The sequence below is a fragment of the Ammospiza caudacuta genome, chromosome 7 (genome assembly GCF_027887145.1).
Source record: "Ammospiza caudacuta isolate bAmmCau1 chromosome 7, bAmmCau1.pri, whole genome shotgun sequence".
Taxonomy (NCBI): domain Eukaryota; kingdom Metazoa; phylum Chordata; class Aves; order Passeriformes; family Passerellidae; genus Ammospiza; species Ammospiza caudacuta.
The window spans coordinates 42,885,681-42,908,068 of NC_080599.1; the positions used below are offsets into that span (position 1 = coordinate 42,885,681).

A 22,388-nucleotide genomic window follows, 5' to 3' on the forward strand; every position below is an offset into this window, starting at 1 on the left:
TGAGGAAAAAAGGAAGATATTTAGTAGTGCCTTGTTATTCAATTCCTTTTCCATGCCCGCTCTCCTCGGCCATCACCGCCATGGCGGGGCGGCTGCCCGCCCTGGGGACACCGAGAGCCGCCTGAGACCGTCACCGCGTTTCAGTTTTGCTCAATCCTTCTGGTTTCGTTTTGGTTTTTAATTTCTTTTTTCTTTTATTTTTTTTTTTCTCCTAAGTACGAATTTTCGTCTGGAAAGTCGGGGGAAAGCGACTCACAGCCCCCAGTGCCGTTCACCGCCCCCCAGCGCGGGCGGCACATGGCGGCTGAGGGGTCGGGCGGGACACGGTGCGGATACCGAGGGGCTCCGGCGGCACCGCAGAGCCACTGACCTTCCTCCATCTCTTCACACGGCCCCTGACCGGCCCGATCCCCCCACTCAGCCCCTGACCGGCCCGATCCCCTCACTCAGCCCCTAACCGGCCCGATCCCCTCACTCGGCCCCTGTCCGACCCGATCCCCTCACTCAGCCCCTGACCGGCCCGATCCCCTCACTCAGCCCCTGACCGGCCCGATCCCCTCACTCAGCCCCTGACCTTTCTCCACCCCTTCACACAGCCCCTGACCGGCCCGATCCCCTCACACGGCCCCTGACCGGCCCGATCCCCTCACACGGCCCCTGACCGGCCCGATCTCCTCACACAGCGAGCGAGGCTGGAACAGACCACAGAGCTCTGCCCGCTCCCATCTCCCCGCTCCAGCAGGGTCGTCCCAGAGGACACCGCACAGCATCGCGTCCGGACCGTTCTGGGATATCTCCAGCGAGGGCGAGTGCCCGGGCTCCCCGGGCAGCCTGTCCCCGTGCGCGGTCACCACCCGCACCGGGAGCGCTTTGTGCCCCGAGCCCGCTCCCGGCCGCAGCTCACCGTGTCCCCTCAGCGCCGCGATAGAACTTCGCGCCAAAGCGCGAGTGGAGCCCCGCCCCCGGCAGCGCGCGCGCGCGGGGCGGGCGGTGGCGGCGGCGGCTCCGCCCCGCAGGCGGAAGCGGAAGCGGAAAGCGGCGCGGCCCGCACGGGAGCGGGGCCGAGGGGGCTGAGCGGCGGCCGCCATGGCCAACCGCACGGTGAAGGACGCGCACAGCATCCACGGCACCAACCCGCAGTACCTGGTGGAGAAGATCATCCGCACGCGCATCTACGAGTCCAAGTACTGGAAGGAGGAATGCTTCGGCCTCACGGGTATGGCGGGCGGGAGGCCGGGCCGGGCCGGGCAGGCACCGGGGGGAGCCCGCGCTGACGGCCCGGCCCGTCCGTCCCTGTCACAGCCGAGCTGGTGGTGGACAAGGCCATGGAGCTGAAATACGTGGGGGGAGTCTACGGAGGGAACATTAAACCCACGCCCTTCTTGTGCCTGACGCTGAAGATGCTGCAGATCCAGCCCGAGAAGGACATCATCGTGGAGTTCATAAAAAACGAAGACTTCAAGTAAGTTGTAGTGTGTTTTTTTTCCCCTTGTTGAGGTTGTTGTACCGAAGGGAAGTGCTCAAAGCAGCCAGGGAAACCTCAGTACAGGGTTTAGCTCTCAGTGTGCCCTGATAAACTGGGCTTGCCCAAAACCAAGCTTTTCTTCTTGCTTTTAAGACTGCTCTCCTTGTCACCTGGTCTGTTGGAAGGGCTCATCTTTGTGGCGTGTGCTCTCGTGATTACAAACCTCTGCCTGAAGTGTTTGGAATGAGCTGCATTAAGGCATTCATGTTAATCTGCTTTTTCTTCAGTATTTTTTTTTTATTTTTGTTGGTGGTAATATCCCCTTACACACGTAATGTATGTAAAGTGTATTATGGTTTTGGTAGTGTAGAGGAAGCAATGGAGCAAATATAAATGGTTGTGTATTCTGGCCATCTACTGGTTTTCCTCAGAAACTTGTGGGAAAAAAATCTTCTTTTGTCTAAACTGCTAAGGAAGCAGAGATCCATGGAAAGGTTTCCTTCCCAGGTATGTCCGAATGCTTGGAGCACTGTACATGAGACTGACAGGCACTGCCATCGACTGCTACAAGTACCTGGAACCGCTGTACAACGACTATCGGAAAATTAAAAGTCAGAACAGGAATGGGGGTAAACACTCTTATGTCTATTTAGCAATATAAATATTTAAAATTGTGGCATAACCTGTTGATATAAGTTGTCTGAAGTGTTCCACTTTTACTTTAGCCTCTGGTGTTAATTTTGTCTTTTAAATGCTACTTTTTACCCCCAGAATTTGAGCTGATGCACGTGGATGAATTTATTGATGAGCTACTCCATGAGGAACGTGTTTGTGACATCATCCTGCCTCGACTGCAGGTTGGAAATGTAGATGGTTATGGAATTCTTGACTGCACCAAGTCCAGTAGCTGGATTGGCTGCTGGCTTTTTGTGTAAGCTGTTGTTGCCTCCTTAGGTGTTTGTTCTTACGTGGGTTATGTTGAATAAAGTTGCAATTCCTTCTAGAAACGGTATGTTCTGGAAGAAGCTGAGCAACTTGAGCCTCGTGTTAGTGCTCTGGAGGAAGACATGGATGATGTAGAATCTAGTGAGGAGGAGGAAGAAGAAGATGAAAAGGTTGGTAAATTGTTTGATGGAACTGTATTGGAAATGAATAGCTGAAGCTGAATATTTGAAGGGAGGCTGCTGGCAACTCTTACCTCCCCTCATAATGTATTTTCATATAAGCAGCTTGTGAGGACTTGGACCCTGAAGCAACTCTCAGGTTGCCATGTTTTCCTGTTGCTTGACTTCAACAAATCTGGGTCTGCTCTTTGTTGAGCTTATTTAGATCAATTGATTTATATGCCTATGTAATGGAGAAAACTAAAGGTGATGATGGAAGGTCCTGTGGCCATCAGTCAGTCCTGCTGTACTTCCTCAAAACCAACACTATGAGAAGTGGTTGTTTGATTTCCAGTTGGCAATTTTGGGCAGCACCACTCACTCCTGCATAAGAATCACTTGGGATGGGGAACCTTGGGTGCCTGGCTTTTGCAATTTATATTCATTGTTCAGAAATCTTAATTGATAGTATAAAACCTTGGTGAAACAGGACTTACAGATCCTCCTCCCCTTGTTTACAGCTGGAACGGATCCCATCTCCTGACCACCGCAGAAGGGGCTACAGGGACCTGGACAAGCCGCGCAGATCTCCGGTGGTGCGCTACCGGCGCAGCCGCAGCAGGTCCCCCAGGAGGTGAGGGGGCTCTTCCTTCTGCAGTATTGTTACACAGCTCAAGCACAGCAGTGGAGGTGGCAGTTCAGCCAGAACTCTGACACCTCCCAGTTCCTTTAGCACTTTGTGAAGTGAGGATTTGCAGTACGCAGCTACTGTCAACCCCTCTGCCTGTTCCTCCAGTCATTCTCTAAATATTGAGCTTGCTGGCCAACTTCACCTAAATTTGACAGTGTAATGAAGACACTGAGGAGAACCAGGTGCTTTGTTTTCATGTAAGCCAGAGGCTGCAAAGAAAATTACTCTATTAATTGCTCTTACTGATATTAAAACAGAAAAAATTCATCACCAGACTCTGGCTCACTGCATGGTCCAGTCCTAAGCACTCATGGGAAATAAAAGCCCTGGTGTTGTTGCTGAAGATGTGGGAAATGAAACAGCTGTTCTGCTGATGATTTTCAGTGATTTTTTGCTTTTCTCCCCCAATTGCAGGCGTAGCCGCTCCCCAAAGAGAAGAAGGTACTCTTTAATTCTATTATTTAGGTGAGCAATGTGCATTTGTGGCACAGCTCTCTCAGAATCTGCCTTTCCCTCAGCCCATCACCGCGCCGGGAGCGGCATCGCAGCAAGAGCCCGAGACGGCACCGGAGCAGATCCCGGGAGAGGCGCCACAGATCAAGATCTAAATCTCCAGGTACTTCTGCCACTTCCAGAATGACTCTGGCAAGTCTTTATCAGCAGCACATCCACTGCAGGAAAAATCTGTGTTACCGTATCAAGATGGTAGCACAGGTTAAATGTGGCTGATAAAACTGCTGCTCACATGAAAGCAGAGCTGGGGGAATCCTTTAATGGCTGCAAAATTGTCTTGAGTAAGTTTTCAGATACTTGCCAGGAGGTTAATGTGAGTGCCTGGTTAAAGCTAGGGTTGTTCTGGCAATGTCTAGCACACTTGGTCCCTAAAAGGAGATGGCATTAGCAAAACAACAAAGAATTCCAGTGGCAATGGAAATAACTATTGCCTTTTTATCCCACAGGGCATCACCGTAGTCACAGACACAGAAGTCATTCCAAATCACCTGAAAGGTAAAGGCTTAGCTTATTTCTGAAGTGCACTTTGGGAATTAAAGATAGGTTCTACAGTATTGGCTTTTTGTCTTTTTCTGTTTCAGATCTAAGAAAAGTCACAAAAAGAGTCGGCGAGGAAATGAATAACAAACAAAACGCAGCCCACTGTTCAAGGACCTTGAGCTGCAGTCTAATGCTGTCCTGTTTGCTCCACAGGACAGCTGACTCTCTACTGGCTGCTTTAGCAGTCCCTTTCTTTTATCATCTTTCTCATTTTGTTGTCTTGAATTTTTTTATTAAAGGTAAGCTAAGGATACTTTTTATGTAGTTAGTTACTCTTCCTTGTGATAGAATTTGAAAGTTGTTTTTTTTAATTGTTTTTCTTGAAGCCTGTAAAAACTTAAAGAAGAGCAATAAAAAACGAAAGGTTTGTCTTTAAAGGCTCCTGGCTGTTTCCTTCATAGTAATTTGTTGAGATGTCCCCTGGTTGAAGCTGGCATCATTCTCTAATCAGGGCCTTGTTTTGTCAAACTGTCCCTGCAGTCGGGTGCCAAAGGAAGTCTGTATTCAGTCACAAACACTGCAGGGATTCCAGTTCTGGCCTCTCAGAGCTCCAGTACAGGAGAGGAAGCAAGGCTGTCACAACCCAGTGTGTTCACTAGAAGCTCACTTGACAGTGCTCTCCAACCTTTGTAAAAATCTTCCTTCAGTGTAATCTGCTGCTTCTGGTGATGCCATCAGAGTTCAGAAGGTTAAAGCAGTACAAAGCACTAATTAATTCTTCTGGAGTAAGTTCAATATAGTTAAAGACAGTATACAACTACTTTGAGCACAGTTTGTGGCCTCCCTGTGACTGGGAACAGAATTTGACACCATGATGATGTTCAGCTCTACCTTCTCTGAGTCAAGTTAGTTTTTTTAATTTAGAATAAATATAATTCTCTTTCTACTACATTTGAAATCAGTTGTGTTAAGCCCTTGTGTACCTTGTCTTTATTCCTGGCCCTTCTTCAGGAGCAGGGACAGGCAGGTTTATCCCTAACTCTGCATTTGAGGCTTCAGGATTCTCATATTGCCCTGGGAGTGCTGACAGCACAAATTGATGTACCTAGGGAATTTATGGAAAGCCCTCTTTCAAACTGCTTCCCAGTACAGCCTAATTTTTCCACGGTATTTGCATATGATTTTGCAAAGCTGATAAACAGCACACAGGTGTGCTCCTCCTTCAAGGATAACACACACAGGGGCTGTCAACAGCACATGCAACAACACCAGCATGGAAAAAAGCAGGTCTGGTGCTTGTATCACTTGTTGAAACTGCTCATCTTTCCAAGATCTCCACATTAAAGCCATTTCTATTATTCCTGTTAAAGCAAGCATGCATACAAATAGAAAAGAGGAAAAAATCTTTTGTCCTTTTTTTGCCATTTTATTTTTCTTTTTAAAAAGTTTTTTGGCACTACATAGTTCTGTAAAGAATAGAGTGACAAATTTTTAAACACATGAAATCCCCTTCTAATTTTATTTTTTTTTTAGAACAATATATATAAAGTCTGAAGCAACCAAAGTATGAATACAGCTAATAGAAAATAAAGAACTTAATTTTAAAAATTCTCTCTCTTTACAGTTTATCAAGATAAAACAAAACACAATTCCCCTTAAAAATAGGGTAATAAAATAGATGAAATTTGTATCACTCAGTTTTGTGATACTAGTAAAAACTATAGTTCATATCTATGTACAAATGATACAGTTTAAAAACAGTCTTAAATAATCTTGTATCTAAACATGTTGCATTAAGATTTTAAATCAGAACCTGAATTTATTCCTCCCCTCCCCCCACCCCCCCCACAATCCCATCCAATTTCACTTTTTCTGTTGAATGTAATTCAGATTCAAGTGTGGGTGTCCTTGAGACAGAAGTGAGAACCGCTGGTTACTCTGCATCAGTGGACCAGCTAAAAGAAAATGGATTACAATTACTTCAGCAAATCACATATTTAACAGTGCTTGGCTATATTCAGTGTACTAATCTAACTTAGAAATAAAGCCATTTACTAGACTGACACAAATGCTATCTGTACACCTAACCCATTTAATGGGACAAGGTAGAATTACTTTAATCCTATTTCCAAAATTCCCTAACAATCACAAACACATTATTTTGTTGCATTACTTCAGTTATTTAACAAAAATAATTTCAGGATTTTAAGTAAATTCAGTTTTCACTTGGAAACCCTGCTAGAGCCAATAGATTAGATTTTGAAAAAGGATTTGTTGGCCATATCTCTCATTTTACACCAGGTGACCCCCAGCAGCATGCAAGCTGCACATCCTCCAAGTCAAATTTGAGCACTGTTTCTGTGGTAGTGGAGGTCTTTTTCCTACAGCCTTTCCCCATCCTGCCAGATACTGAACACCTTCACCTTTCATAAACATCAGAGTTGAAATCAAGTCAGTCGTTTCCAGTTCCCTGGTGAACTGAGCCTGACCTAACTTTGCAGTCAGTGCTGCTCTGACTGTGGATGGGCTGGACTGAACCTCCAGAAACCCCTTCCAACCTCAATTATTCTATGGAGGCACTTGCAAGTTTTTATCTATGTAAGTCACTCCACAAAGCAAGGTACAAAAGCCAAATAAAATGAATTACAACAAAAATTTTTTCATATTCTGAACACGCTCATGGGCCAATCATCTTAACCTCTACTGAAGCAGAAGCAGCTCCAGCTGAGCCAGCAGCAGCAAAGAGAAAGAGGCTGGAAGTGCAACAGGCTGCACATTGGCTCAGATTTCAGAATTCTATTTTAACCCTTCCCTCCCACAAAGATTTTCATTCATCCACAGAGGAAGCTGAAGTGCTGATTTGACTCCTGGGATTCGTTAATGTTTTCAGGGATTTCCATGATTGCTTGGCTCTTAAAGCCTTTGAGACAGTACAGAGACATGGAGCATGAGCTGTTGAGTCACATAGTGGTGCTAGTACCTTGAGGGTAGAAAGGTTTGTTCGATGGGTAGCTGGCATTTCCCTGCTGCATGTAGTTCTGAGGCATATTGTAAGGCCACGCTCCTCGGAGGAGAGGAAAATGGGTAGGGGTCCCATGGTCCCAAGGGACAGAAGGAGGGTTCATTTTACCAAACTGTCCTTGGAAACCCTGATCTATTTTTCAATTGAAAGGGAAAAGCACATTGCAAGTTGAAATAATTAAACAGTAAGTCACAAATACAATTTACATCTTAAATAACAGTTTGCAGGGGACTTAATGTGATCAGTCTGATGTGCTACTTTTTTTAATTTAATATACATCAGTAAAAATTACCACTTTAATTACTTCATTATTCACTCTAATAGAATTATTGGGAAGAGAGAGGATGAATCAACATTAAAATCAAGAGCTATGATTTCACTATTTTTATGACTTCTTCATGGTGAAAAATACAAGATCTGAACAATGTTCAGAACTACTGTCTGATCCCACACAAATATCCACTATCACTGACAGAGCTGTGAGAGGAAAACTATTATCCTACTGCAAGAAATAACTCAGATTTACACTGGAATTCCACTATACATGCTTAAGAAACTTGCTATCTAGATCATGGGACTGACTTAAAAAATTATTTTTAGAGAGAAAAATATAAACTTTGGAAATAAATATACAAATTGTAAAGCTATTCCATTTACAATTCTGATATCACTGCAACATTAAGGATGAGAAATCAAGCATCCAAGGAGGCAGGATCCACAATTTGAGGCACAGCTTTTGAGTATGCATGAAAAAGAGCTGTCTTGATACTTCTAATTTAAGTAGCTCCTTTCAAGTCAAAGTTATGTGAGCCAGGACAAAGTTTCCTCAAACTTACTGTTGTCAAATTGTCCTGAGGAGGTATGAAACCATGCTTCAAACAGCCAGGAGACAGCTCATCTCTAATGTGCATTCACCTTAATGGCATCTAAGCCAAAAAGGAAAACTGATTCCATTTCAAAGAAGAAAATTACTATGATTGGGAACTAGGAAGAGGGGTGTCATGAGGTTGGAAATTGATGGAAGATGAAGGATGGGAAAAAAATACTGTGACTGATAGCACACAGAGAAGGAATTAGAATTTATGGAGCTTGTCTGAAAGAAGGCAGCTACCTTAGTAAGGACATGGGGATTGGAAGGAGCTGCTTAAAGGAAAGGCAAAGCTGGAGAAGGGGACAGATGAGAAGATCCAAAATGGAGAGGTAGGGACAGAGCACACTGGAGACACAGAAAACACACAGGTAGAAGTTCCTGTATCCTTTAAAATATATTCCCCACAAAGCTTTAAACAGAAAATCATGTATCTCCAGCCCCTTATGTTTGACGCCCATTGGTGAATTATTCCTCATCCAAAACAGTAGATTCAGCTAAAAATCTACTATTACTGACAGTAACAATCACATTATTAGTGCAGAGAAAGCATGGGCAGGAGATTCAGAATTTCCATCTTAGGATGAACAACTGCACCAGTACATTATATTATGCATTTATTTTTTAAACAGGAGGACTTACACACTCAGAATAGATCAGAAGACCACCACCATGATTAATGATGTAAAGGTTAACAGTTAAAATTTAGGGGTTGCCACAGTTCATGTAGCAGAGAAAACTGAATGGGCTTTAATCATTATATACTGCTTTTTCTCAGCCTCAAACATACTCATGTACTTGGCTTTGCTATGAGGCAAGAGGCTGTTGCCCACTTTTCACATGAAAATGCAATGTCAGGAATCAACATCAAGATTATGGAAGTTAAGTGAGGCAGGACAAGCCACAGGAAAAAACAGAATAGGTAAGATCATATTATATTGTACTAAAGGTGAGGAGACAATATTCAACTTGCACAACTGAAATTCTGCCAGTGTCTAAGTTCATGATTGCAACCTCAGCATTTGTCTAATACATTATTTAACAATGTGCTGATCTTAGAGGTCTTTTCCAACTTTAATGTTTCCATGATTGTCTAAGGAATCTATTATTTGTCAGCACATTCACAGAAATGTGAGTGATTCAAACAATGATGAGGAGGTTTCTCAGTTGAATGCAGGATTTCTCATTGTTGCACAGCCATTAATGGCAGACAGGATCAATGCCTAAAAGTTACGGTGATCAATTCTCATTTTTTTTCCTATGAAAATGTTAAGACAGGTGAAAGTCATGATTTGGTTTCTTAAGCATCGTATTTTTATCAAACAATCTGAAAGAGTTATCTGTTCCTGTAACATTTAACACTTGTACACAGAGTGTGAGAGGTTTGATACAACAGAGAAGAGTTACCTGAATTCCCCACAGTGCCATTGTTCACCAGTGAGTTTGGAGTCACAGGATTGTGCCAGTGTCCCTCATGAGAAGTGCTGGGGATTCCCATGGGCCTGGCAGCAGGCTGTGCAAAGATGATACTGGGATCATTCAAGCTTACACTGCTCTGGTTATTTGTGGTGCTGCTGCTGCCAGATCTCATAGAAAATGGAACATTTGTAGAATGAGGAGGGTTACCCGGTGCAGAGTGAATAACAGGCCCATGAATAGGCCAAGAAGTGTTGGGAAGCTGAATTTGGTGGTGATGGTGCATCTGAAGTAGTCCCAGGTTATGCAAGGTGGAATACTGACCTGGGGGAGATTGGGGAAAGTTAAACAAAGGCAGCTGGACCTGATGGGCTGGCTGTGCACCCTGCTGTGGCTGAGGAACGTGCTTAGACTGGGATATTGATTGTGGCTGAGTCTGGTTAATGGAGGCTGGCTGAGAGGAATTCTGTGGGAATTGCTGAGGTTGTGGAGAGTAAGATGACTGATGCGAATCAGACTGGAGGAAAAAAAAAAGTTATGTATTTCTGATTAGTTCACTGGCTATTTAATGGTGTTTTCTTTAATAAGCACCCACTGTATTAGACTATAAACCAGAAAAGTACACCCCAAGCACTGCACCCAAGTTCCTGTTGGCTTCAGTAAGTGCAGTTCAACTGACACTGACTTTCACCAACAGATAATTTGGTCTGTTAATGTGGCACATCCCACCATTAGAAACAACATTCTGAGTGAATATCAGTCCCAAGCTCTTCATTAGGCTCCTCACACACTTGTTCTTGATCTTTAATCAGCACCTTTCCTCCCCTACTTATGTACAGCCCAGTATCTCATTAACTAATTGCCTTACTTCTAAATAGAGTGGTTCTTATTACTGCACAGTTTTTTAAGTAATTCCAAAGAAAGCTCCTAATATTTCTTTCATTTTTAAAAATCTGTTAAACAAGAAATGCAAATTCCAAAAACCCAGTTTCAACTTTCATATCTTGGTGTTAGGCCATGGCTAAAGGCACAGTAATAGCAATTATTACAGCCTTTGCAGAGCTCTTCCAAAGCTTTCCCTTTCACCAGCGACAGACACAGGCATGAGGCTATTTTATCTGTTTGGAATTGCAACTGAACAAGAAGCACTTCAAGGAATTGAGTGGTTGGGAAAAGAGTTACTCAGTTTATGTGCCAACACTTAATGCCAGTATCTGGATTCCCCAGTCTGGTTTCAAGCACTGAGACAAGATGCTGATGGAACAAGTGTCCCCAGAGACATTCAAATGAGACAGGTACCTAAAGCAGAGAGGAGAACCCAAATCTCAGATCTCATTTTCCCCCTGAGACTGACTCCTCTCTCCACAGACTGCAGCAGCCAGCCAAGCTCCAAGAGCCTCAGCTGCTGTTGAACACCTGGAGTTAAAGATCTCTGCAGCTTGTCACTACCCCTGACTGCTCACTGTCCATTTAAACTGGCAGTCACTTGTCTCCAATAACCAGAGGTGTCTGCAGGACTGCCCATGCCAGAGCAGCATGCTGTGGGTCTGTGCCTGGGCAAAAGCTGGAGCCCAGAAGCTGGGATTGCTCCCTGCTGCTATTGCAACTGTGCCTGTATGAGTGCCTCCTACACCTTTCTGTGAAACCAGGAAGAGAAGGTAAAACCTGGGATTTGAAAGATGATCATCAGTTTAACAGTTTAAATGTTATAAAAATAAAGCACATGTATTCAAACATTTCTGCAAATATTAACCCACCAGAAGCATGCACTGAATGTGCCAGCAGCAGGACAGGAGGCATAATACACTCCAGCCTCTTGATTTGCTTCCTACTCTCTCCCTCTTACTCAACTAATATTCCCCCTTCCCATTCTTCTCCATCAATTCCTGGACAGAATATATTCACCAAGAAATCCTGGCCAAATGACAACCATGCACCACACACAGAGTCCATGACATCCAGGTGACACAAGAATGAGCACATGGTGTGTCTGCCTCTGAGTGCACCCACACATCCAGCTTCAATTCCTCAGGCAGAAATATAAGGCTCCTAAAAAATATACTCTTGTGCCATGTTCAGCCCTTCACTTGGATTAGGCTGCAGTCCCTCTTTTGCAGCACACTGTAAGTCATAAAATCTCCATTACTGGAGCCAGCATTCCACTAAATGCTTGCTGATCAGTTAGCAAAGTAGCAAACTGAACAAAGAGCATTAGTGATCAGCAGCCTTGATTACTATATTTACTTACTTGCCAGCCTCATTAGCAGGCACATACTTCTCAGACCAACAGCTTAAAATAAATTAATTTCTGCTGTACTGTCTGCTCCAAAAATATTAAATGCCAGCAGTTGTATTTGCACAAATACCCTCTGCTCCCCATCTCCACTCAGAAGATTAAACATATTTTATGTAGCTCTATGGAGACTTGAAAAAATTCTAGCACAAAACTGTCCAAAATTTCCCTATTGTTCTGCTTGTGCTTCTAGTGTGCTCTGGCAGACTTTTAATTGAGTATGACTCAATGTACATGACAGTCCCTTAAGACAGATCTCTCAAACCACAAAAAGTCATGGTTGTCACTAACCTAAGTCTCCAGCATGTTAACAATGAGGTATGCTTTATCTCCCTTAGTAACTCCAGAACACTGCCAGAATAATGAGAATTTGAAAGGCATCCTAGCTTAATCTGCCCTTTCAAAATCACAAGGTTATCTCATCTCAAACTTGACTATAAGATTTCCATACTGAAAAACCATAAATGCTCCCCAAGACACAGTGCATCATAAATCAAAGTTTCATTAACTGGCACAGTGCAACGTTGTCATCACCAAGTTGAGAAAAACCCTGCAAACCTGTTCCCAGCATGGCAGCTTTGCTGCAGCTCTGCTCCCTGCAGTTCCCCCAGCACTTACACATTCTGATGACTGCCGGGTGCGCAGGGGTCGCTCCACCTGCTGCTGGCCCACAGCCACCAGCTGGGAATTCACCATGCTCCGCACCAGCTGCGTGCCTGGTCGAGGAACACAAGTGTTAATAAACCCACAGGGTGACAGAATAATGAGCACAGCTGGGAGTCAGCAATACCTGAACTCTCATGTGACACACAGGAGGTAAATCACTTTCACCTCTCCTCTCCTTTAAGTGGAAACTTTCCCCTCTACTGGCAGCAGAAAACTTTAATAGGTATAGGAGCTAAACACAAAGTCTATTTTTGAGTAAAACAAAGTCTAGCAGCAACGAGGCTCACATTGCCACCAGGCTGGAGCTCTGGTTTATATAGGTTTCCATATTACTGCTGTAAGCCGTGCACTTTAAATAGCAATAGTGACAGCAGAAACTTCTGGGCAAAGAAAGTAAACTAAAAAAATTACAGAACACAGAAGCATGGTTCTTCTGAAGTTCACTTATGAATGCTTCCTCTACTTTTTCAACTACCACAGGCACACAAGGGCCTCATTTGAAAGAGTTTGCAATTAATATTCTCTAACTACTATCAGTAATATGAAAGTTGGATTTTAGCCTAATTCACCTGTATGCTTTTTTTGAAATGCTACTGAAGGAACACCGATTTTTGCTGAAAATACATTTACTTACCTTTCACAGATGATGGAGGATTAGCTAACATTTGAGAAACATTTGGAAGAGGAAATGCATTCAATTATTATTATTATTATTACTATTGTTACTATTATTACTATTACTACTTTGAAATGCTCCAATTGTGAGTGGAAGACAAATAATGCAATACTCTGAAGTACACTGTATTTTACTGCTGAGTACATTTTTACCACCCATGCAAAGACTACTTCAGGAGATATTACTCCCCTTGCAGAAAAGCAACACAGACTACAAACTGTATTTTCAGTGACTGAAACATTACTTGCAGGATTAGTTTTTGAAGATAATTATCAAGTCTGTACAGAAACTTAAAGAAAAGGGATCTTAGAGCTTTCGAAGTATCCTAAGACATAAACTAACTTACCTGGCACACTATTATTTCTCTGACGGGTTTGTTTGAATTCAGGACAATCTCTCCTAACATGACCCACATCCCCACAGATGAAACACCTTTTCTCTCTTGTTTCTCTGTCATCTTCTTTCACCTCTTTTTCATCATCTTTCTCATTCTCCTTTTTCTTCAACCTGAACAATAATTTTTATTAGCAATATCACAAAACCACACACAAAGACATAATCTCTGTAGAGCTGTTGTGCTGGGAATGGTTACATAACCAACAGCTGTACCAGAATACAAATATCTCAGGAATTCCAAAGAACACTTTCAGATTCTGGGCTGGTTAACAGCCTGTGTACACTTAATGAAGTTAGAAGCTCCCCAGGCTTGTCCAAAAGCTGTCTGACTGTGTTAGGGCAGAACTAAGCCTGCAGTTAAGGTTGCAGTTCTATGCAGAAATCCCACTGCAGAGTCAGAATACACCCAAAACAAGTGAGCTGCACCTCCTTCATCCAATCTCCCCCTCACTGACAGGGCACATTTCTCTGTCACTGTCTGAACTCAGACAGGATGTGCAAGAAAGCACTGAGGCTCTTTCAAACACTCAGTTCTAAAACAGCAGGAGAACTGGTGATCAGGAACCAAGACAAGAAGTAAAGGTCTTTTTCCACAAGGTATCTGCAGGATTGTTAAATAATATTATTATTATGTGAGCTGTATATACAGTCTGAGAGAGATTCTGTGTAGCTGTGCTGCAGCAGCAGTTTGTGTGAAGAGCAGATCACAACTTTTACTGAAGCAAATATAGGGAAAGAGGTGATGGAATTCCATGTGCTTGTAGTACAGAAAGCATCTGAAAGAAACAGTCCACCTGTGCCCACAGGGTTCCAGTGCACTTTCATGTATCTTGAACTCTGCTGACTGAACAAAAGGTTGTAAATAAAGATTTTGTAGCAGGAAAAGACCAAGAATCCTTTGAAGAATTATGAGCCCACAACTGAACATAAGGAGCAAATAAAAGAGCCCAGAATAATTTGCATTCTAAGGGCTTCAACAGGTTTTAGAAGGAGTCAAGACAACCTAGGCTGAGTGGGGCATTAAATAGCCAAAGCTCTAAATAGTGATGAGCACACATTTTCTGTCAATTCCTACTAAACTCTCTTTACACTGACCTGCATGTATCAAGACCTCCTTTTGCAGGAGTCCTGTACCCAAAATTCCTAAGTGAAATCAATGTACAAGTGCACCAAGTGATAGGGTGATTGTGTAACATCATGGCACTAACATGATGTTACAGAAATGCACCTCACCTATGTACATTTTAACTAATCCTAGAGTTTACTACAGAACTTTCACCTGCCTTGCAGATGTGCATTATCAGATCTATGGAACAATTCAAATTCAACACTGTCCTCTGAAGATGACCACTACAGGAAATCCATTTTAACACATGATAAATTTTGCAGCCAGGTAATATGTTCTCCATCTGAATGTTTACACTACAAAAATATATTTTAGTGATCCAAGTTTTAAGTTAAGCTTAACTACATATTAACACACCATAGAGTGCTGATATTACTCTGTGTGCTTCCATAAACACTTCAGATTTAAAGAGGTGATCAGAAACTGTATTAAAAAGAAGAAAAAATAAGATGGGAAGTTGAGAATCAGATAAGAAGCTTTGATTTTCTCTGCAATTTAGCAATTTTTCATTTCCATTAAATCTTCAAATATGCAAATCCCTCATGATTTAATCTCAAATATTTCACAATAGCTTTGTGTATTACTTACCTCCTCCTCTTTGGACAGTCTTTCATGTAGTGACCAATTTTTCCACAGACACGACAACATCTGTCATTGGGTGCCAATTCCCCATCTGTCAATACTTTTGAGTCAAAAAAGTATTCCTATCAAAACACATCAGACAGATAAAATATATAAACCATTCACTTACAATATAAACCATTCATTTGCAAGACTGAAGAATGAAAGTCAAACTGTCAGCTTTCTTTTCTTATTGCTCCCTGAATGTTACTCCTTCTGAATTATACCTGGTCCTTTTCTTCCCCTAGATAATGGCAGCTTTTTCAGAGATATGGAGCACTTTGGGCTGAAAAGGGCTATTTGTTCTTAGGGACAGAGGCTGAATTTGCAGAACAGCTTACCCAGGCTCCAGCCTGCTGCTCACCTTTCACCTCCCCAAAGGCTTTTCAGAGCTCAATTTTTTAGCATATGATCTATTTTGGTATCTGAGTCACTGCCTGTGTGCTTTCCAAAGCAGCCAATGTCCCTTCCCAGATGACAGGATTGCATCCCTTTGGACAGAACTCAGCTCAGGTGGGAAACAGATGGAGCATCTGCACACTGACCTGTATCACTCCCCTCCCCTGGAATTTGCTCTGGACAGCTGCAGTTCTGATGTGTGTCAGCACAAAGGCCCAGTTTACAGCCTCTGAGCAACAAATATTGTGAAAGTACTGAAACAGAGGTACAAACTCAGAAAAAACCCACAGATAAAGGAAGCAAATGGAAAAGAGAAGATAGGGAAGGATGAAGGGAATTAAAAGCTTTCAAAAGATTTTGAAGAACCTTTAGAAAGTCAAGTTCTATTAAAAGCCACTGGGAGAACAGTTCTCTAAACTGTTTTAGAAAATGCCTTTCTAAGTTGATCTTTAAAATACTAATTACAGTATTTTATTTGCTCATATAAAAAATTAGCTGTCTCTACACATCAATGACTGGACCCTCTAGCACAGAGCAGTACTTTCTTCAAAATGATATTCCACGAACACATTCCTAACCCTGACTCACTACGCAAATTTTAAAGGTCAATTTGTTAAAAAAATCAATCATCATCCTTCTCCTTGTTTAAGCAGCAATCCTTACTGTCTCCACCAAGTGGAAAACTAAAGAGAATGGAACATCTCTTGGATCTGTTTTCTTTAGCTACAAGAAGAGCTAGTAAGGTTCCTAGAGCTGTTTCTGGGTTTTACAGCCAAATTTGCAGTTCTCTGCAATACTTTAACATCATACAGTGGGAGGTTTTATAAAAAACAAAACATAAATTAAGCTTACTTTCCCCAAACCAGCCAGTAATATCCATCACCCATCCAACTATTCCTTTGAATTTTATATTCCAGGAGCTAAATGCTAAGCTATAAATTTCATGCAGACAATTACACACATTGTGCATACCAAATGGATAAACACATACAAGAGACTTGCATCAATTCAGTGGACAAAGAAAATGGAAAAACATACTAAAAATTGAGAACTTACAGCTTCTCTTCCAACAGCTGGGTAGAATGGGGTACCAAATAACTTTCTCCCATTGATAAATGCCTTCATTATGAAATTGGTCACTGTTGGAAAAGGACAAAATTATTAGAAAACAACAGAAAAGACACAACTCAGTGAACATTCATCATTAGCAGACATTAACAGCTTACTTTTCCTAGAGACTCCAGCACCCAGATTATGATTCAAGTCAAAAGGATCTGCACAAAGGAGAAAAAAAAATCAGAGTTGGAAAAAACTTGCTGCAACAGAACTTTTTATTTTAATGCAGAGAATTCCATTTTACATGCATTCGCAGAGCAGATTATAGCACAGCAATGCTGAGTTTTAAATTAGTTATGTTAGTCAACCATAATAGAGTAAGAAGAACAATTCACTGACATGTAGTAGAAGTTATCAATTTTGTAAGCTGCAGGACTTGCAAGCAATGCTTCTTTTTGAAACAGTGACTGTGGTTTCCTCACAAAGATGCTGTGCAGAGAGAACAGCCTCTCAAGCAATAGAGTTCCCTACTCCTGATGAATGGAGATTCAATTCAGCAGGAGTACCTTCAATGGCAATACACTTGGAGGTCCACTGCTTCTCAAAGGTGGTCAACAGCTTCTTCTGCCGGATGCTGATCACGTATTCCTTGAAGTCAAACTCCTCTGTGTAGAACCTCAGCAGCCCCAGCCACAGCTCCCCAAGAGACTCAGTGTTCTTCCCCAGGGAAGGGAGACGCTTCTTCTGCATGCAGGGGAAGAAATTTATTCAGCTACAGAATTTATTCAGCTACAGAATAGCTACAGCTGTTCAGAAATTTACTGCAGCACTGCTTCTCCTCAAACATCTCTCTAATTACAAGTTCGTTTACTACAAATGGTTTCTTTTGGTTAAAGTAAGGTTAAATCATTACAGTTAAGACTAAACCTGGACTATTTTTAAAAGTAACAAGTATTTTTCCTGATTTATGTTATTTAGAAATTATTTTAAAAAAACCAAGCAAAAGTAGAAATTCCTTTTAGCAAAACAGGACTCACTTGGGAAGTTGCAATATTATGGATATGGAAATTTAATTAATCAAAAAAATTACTACTTTTCCTGAAAAGCAAGGTTTAAATTTTAGTTACTCTTCTGGATTTAGAATATTACCAATTCTTCCATGTCATCAAAGAAAAAAGCATTCCATCCATCCACCATTCTTTGTGGGATCTGTTTGCCATCAAATATCTGCCAGAACAGAGAATGACAGTTACTGCTCCGATTCAAAGTTGCTGTAAAGTACTTGCAGTTCTTTTGGTAAAAAAATCATATAAAAATATAAATACTTTCATTTTAACAATTACTTCTTATACAGACAGAATTTCCCATCGGTAAAAAGTTTGAAAGACTTTTTGCATTGTTGTTGTACCTCTCAAAATATTTGGATGTTTCATTTTTACTTGTTCCTTGCAACTAAGAAAACATGACTGAATTACCTTGTCAAGATTCCAACATCTCTCTAGCCCACAGATTCTCTAAGGAGACTTTATGTGACTTCTATTACATTTTGACTTTAGCACAGCCAAGAGGAAATTCCACTGTTATTTAAATGCACTCTCGGGGTAGCAGTAAAATAAAAACCCCCAACCACTACTAAAGTATCAGATACTAAAGATCAGCAGGAAAGTCCATAAGTCTCAACAGCAATGCTTAAACCAATTTCCCTCTTGCACAAAGAAACCAAAAGAGGAAGAAAGGGATAATTTTCAGAGGTACTTGGGAGTTCCAGAGTGTATCCAGGAAGAGGCAGATAGCTGAATAATTATATTCTCTCCACCCATACCACTGGGGTGCAGAACATTGTTTTCCTAGTAAAGTCTCCTGGTACATATGAAATATTTCTTTAAAGTTGCACCAAAGCATCCATTATCTTATTTTCTCCTCATCAAATAATAAAATAAACTTATTCTCTTACAGATAAAGTGTTGAGCAATAAATAATGCTTCTGACAATAACTGGTTGAAGAACTGGACTCACATTTCAAGAGCATCTGGTGCAGTCTCATAATTACAATTCCCTTCTCTCCATACCACCTGCCAATTATTTTCTATCCTGTTCAGCATATAAATATGACCATAAGACCAAAATCCCAAAGTAAATGTAATAGCAGAACTTAGGCACAACAGACTCCCAGGTCTGATCTAATTTTCTTGGTCAGTTTTACCTACTAAAACCAAGAGGGAGTTAAGAGCCTGCTGATTAGAAGGGCCCCATATTTCATTCATCCCCTTTGATCCTAAAATCCCAGACTTCTCATATTTGGCTTGAAGAAAAAGTGCATCTATTTTCATAACCCCATTTTCTGAACCTACCTCCTGAAGAACTGGAATAACTGGTGGATTTCTCTGCTGCAGAAAGTACAAAACCATAAGAATATAGGCATACGAAGACAGACTACCACGGGATGCATCACCAATATCGCAGCGCTGAAAAAATACATTTTAAACAAAATGCTGAATATACATTTCACTGTTCAAGACTAACAACTGTGTCAGAGAGCAAACAGAAACCCCATAAGTAACAGCAAATGCATTCACCTCATAATTAAAAATTGTTTTATGAAGCCTGAAAAATAAATACACCCAAGAGTCAACTGCCATCTGGCAAATCCATAGTATAATTTGTCTAACATAAAAACATAAAAGCTTTTCATAGCCAAAATACTTTAAAAAAATTTATAATGTGCCAAACTGAAAAAAAAAAACTCCAAAAATCCAGACTCCCAAAACATAAATCCCAGGTTTCAATACCATGAAATTTAATTTTCCTTAGAAACAGCTCTTGCAGCATGAGTTATGATTCCTTATTATTTTGGTTCCCTGTCCCCTTTTAAAAAAATAGTTCATTAGCAGCAAATATTTCCAGGTTGCACTGGCAGTCTAGGCCACATGTGGCATTTTGCTAGCAAACACACACATATCTAATTAAAGCATGGTGCAGCCTGCACAACACAGCACAAAACAAACACCCCTGACCAAGTCAGGGAGTTGGAGCCAGATGAGCTCAAGGTCCCTTCCAACCCAAGCCTTTCTGTGACTTTGATCAGTGAATTACCTTACTATGCTTCAGCATCTCATTACAGTATAACCTTTCCACAGCACCTGCTTCTAAGCTATCCTGTGTTTCGAGCCTGTGTCATATCAAACAAGGCATTTTTAACCTCCTAGGGCTGGAAAAACCAGGGATTCGTAAATTACTTTCACATTAGCAGCAGCAGTGACAGCTGTTCCTGGGTTTTCTGCCAATGCAAACAGAGGAGGAGGCATTTTGCTTAAAAACAGAGTATTTGTATAGCTACAAAGATACTTCCATACATTTACATTCAGGAGTGTATATCCCAAACTTGCATATTTCTTGTTTGCAGTAGTATGTTTAGAACATGCACAATAGAATGCAATGCTACCAAAAAATGTAAGATTCATTATTATCAATACAAGGCATTTTTAATTTGGACACCGAAGAGACATGGCAATATTGTGCACTACTGTGACCACATCAAGAAAAAAATCATTGCTAGTCTCAGTGACAGTATAATGAACGTGTCCATTCCATTCTGGCACCAAGTTATTTTATTCATCTTGATGTATTTTATTACATGAACATCTGGTAGCATGATTCACCATCTCTATAAGCCATTTTTTATTTGCCCCAGTTCCACTAAGCTTTCTTTGGATATGCTGTATTTAATACTGCAACTTGAATAAAAAGCAATGCCACGTTTCAATTACGAAAGGCTGTATAATATAAAATTTTGACAGAATATCATAACAAAAGGTGCAGGAGATCTGAAATTTCCAAACTCCTAAAGTCAAGTAAGTATATGTCCTAGGCACATTGAGACTCAGGCATTCATTCACCACCCCATACCTACCTATTCCTGACTTTTATACTAATTCAAACAAGGCAAGTGTGCCAGAAGAAAGCAGCAGTAATGTCTGGGCTGGCCTCAGATATGAAATCTTGGGAAACTCATGCACATTCACATACCCCTACATCTTACAGTTACCAATTTTTCCAGTTTTGCTTGTGGTTTGGGCAGGATTTTTGTTTGTTATAATTGAAGCTGGTTTGACATGGAAGAAAAAAAGGGAAGTTTTCCTCTCATCAGCTTTCTCTTACACAGAAATCTTCCAACAGATAGCAGAAGGTACCAGGATTTGATTTTGACACACACAGTCTGATGGAGCACAGTAAGCTTAGGAAAGTGCACTTCATATCAACAGCATTCTACTGTCTCCATTCCAGTTGGTATTGGCAAAAGGCAAACTCAGTGGCTGCAGCAGAAAACACTGTATTGTACAAATAATATCTTCTTTTTATATTACCTTTGCAAAAACTTTCATTGTGTAGCCCAGATATTGCACCCTAGGATCAATAGCTGCGTAGGTAGCCAGCATCCTTGTGTTATGCTGTGCCTGGAGAAAGGGGAAAAAAATTAAACTGGTGTCAGGGTGAGCCAATTATTTAAGAAATTGTGCAATTTCACAGTGTCAGGTGAAAGCTGGAATGAGCTGTATTATTCATGATGGCACACAGGCCATCATGGTGGATGTGAACAAGACTTCCTGTGCTGTACACCCTGCTCTGCCATCAGGCCATACACAGCTACCTGGGTCAGGCTGAGGGTGTGGGCCACTGAATTTAAATAATGTAGAAGAAAAACACAAACACTCAAAAGCATTTCCATTCTGGCTTCAAAATTATTCCCTCAAATGGTTATTTGGAAAGAAATAGAAAGAATGAAAAGCTTTCTTTGAACACAAAAGGACACAAGCAGATGCTCACCAGTGTATTGTACAAACTGATATCTCCTTCCAAGCCACTCCGCCTGTGCTCAAACTTTACTATAGGCACTTTGGCTGTTGTTATAGGCAAGATGTTCCTCAAACCTGGGGAAGCAACACTTTAGTACATAAAACATTTCCATTAACAACATTTATAGAAAAGCTAACTGCAAAACAAATCATAATTTAAAGCACCTACCTGGATGCTTCTTAAGAACTTTTGCCAAACCTTCTATTATTTCTTTACAGTTTAATTTCTAGGAAAAACAAAGATCACAGCTTCAGATGTTAAAACATGGACCCTATTCCAACAAACACATTTACTATCACATATATTTCATAGATGAAAAGTCTATGTACCAATCATTTTTGAAATGTCAAAAAAGGAGCAAGCATTAAGCCAGCACATGGATTTACACAAACTCATATGCTCTTTGTGGACATCTATATTATTACACTGTGTGTCTATAAGGCATTAAAAGTAAAATATGCTGCATCTTGCTTCAGCTGTGCAGAGTGCAACTAGCAAATCCTACCTTTCCTATGTGCAGAAATCTTAACTGAATTAAAAAACCTTACAGAATCTTTGAATGTAAAATAGCAGATTTTATAACTTTCAAAACTCTTACCTCTGCATTTTCATGACCTTCCAATGTCATGCAGATATCTAGATCACTGTCCCGAAACCCAAATCCATTTTTTGAGGAGCCAAATAAGCAAAGCCTAGCTTTGTCTGATCAAAAGAATAGACAAGAAAAAGTTAATTCTTTTACA

The 22,388-nt window shown here is 41.3% G+C and overlaps 2 protein-coding genes across 2 annotated transcripts in view; one reads left to right on the forward strand and one right to left on the reverse strand.

Moving 5' to 3' along the window:
* Positions 1-1,031: 1,031 nt before the first annotated feature.
* On the forward strand, positions 1,032-4,643 carry PRPF38A (pre-mRNA processing factor 38A). Its single transcript, XM_058808789.1, has 10 exons — positions 1,032-1,216; positions 1,303-1,462; positions 1,973-2,094; positions 2,237-2,322; positions 2,470-2,580; positions 3,090-3,202; positions 3,674-3,700; positions 3,778-3,875; positions 4,219-4,267; positions 4,354-4,643. The coding sequence occupies exons 1-10, from the start codon at positions 1,087-1,089 to the stop codon at positions 4,394-4,396; spliced, it is 939 nt and encodes a 312-aa protein (XP_058664772.1). The 5' UTR covers positions 1,032-1,086; the 3' UTR covers positions 4,397-4,643.
* A 1,035-nt stretch (positions 4,644-5,678) lies between these two features.
* Positions 5,679-22,388, reverse strand: part of TUT4 (terminal uridylyl transferase 4) — a 45,215-nt gene continuing 28,505 nt past the window's right edge. The window contains exons 16-30 of the mRNA XM_058808248.1: positions 22,244-22,347; positions 21,814-21,871; positions 21,616-21,719; positions 21,156-21,245; positions 19,143-19,256; positions 17,941-18,018; positions 17,358-17,535; positions 16,962-17,009; positions 16,792-16,874; positions 15,304-15,419; positions 13,540-13,700; positions 12,470-12,567; positions 9,550-10,075; positions 7,233-7,406; positions 5,679-6,207 (exon numbers count right to left, since the gene is read on the reverse strand). Of these exons, the coding sequence (XP_058664231.1) occupies positions 6,116-6,207; positions 7,233-7,406; positions 9,550-10,075; positions 12,470-12,567; positions 13,540-13,700; positions 15,304-15,419; positions 16,792-16,874; positions 16,962-17,009; positions 17,358-17,535; positions 17,941-18,018; positions 19,143-19,256; positions 21,156-21,245; positions 21,616-21,719; positions 21,814-21,871; positions 22,244-22,347 (2,024 nt within the window). The 3' untranslated portion in view covers positions 5,679-6,115. The remainder of the gene's footprint in view (positions 6,208-7,232; positions 7,407-9,549; positions 10,076-12,469; positions 12,568-13,539; positions 13,701-15,303; positions 15,420-16,791; positions 16,875-16,961; positions 17,010-17,357; positions 17,536-17,940; positions 18,019-19,142; positions 19,257-21,155; positions 21,246-21,615; positions 21,720-21,813; positions 21,872-22,243; positions 22,348-22,388) is intronic.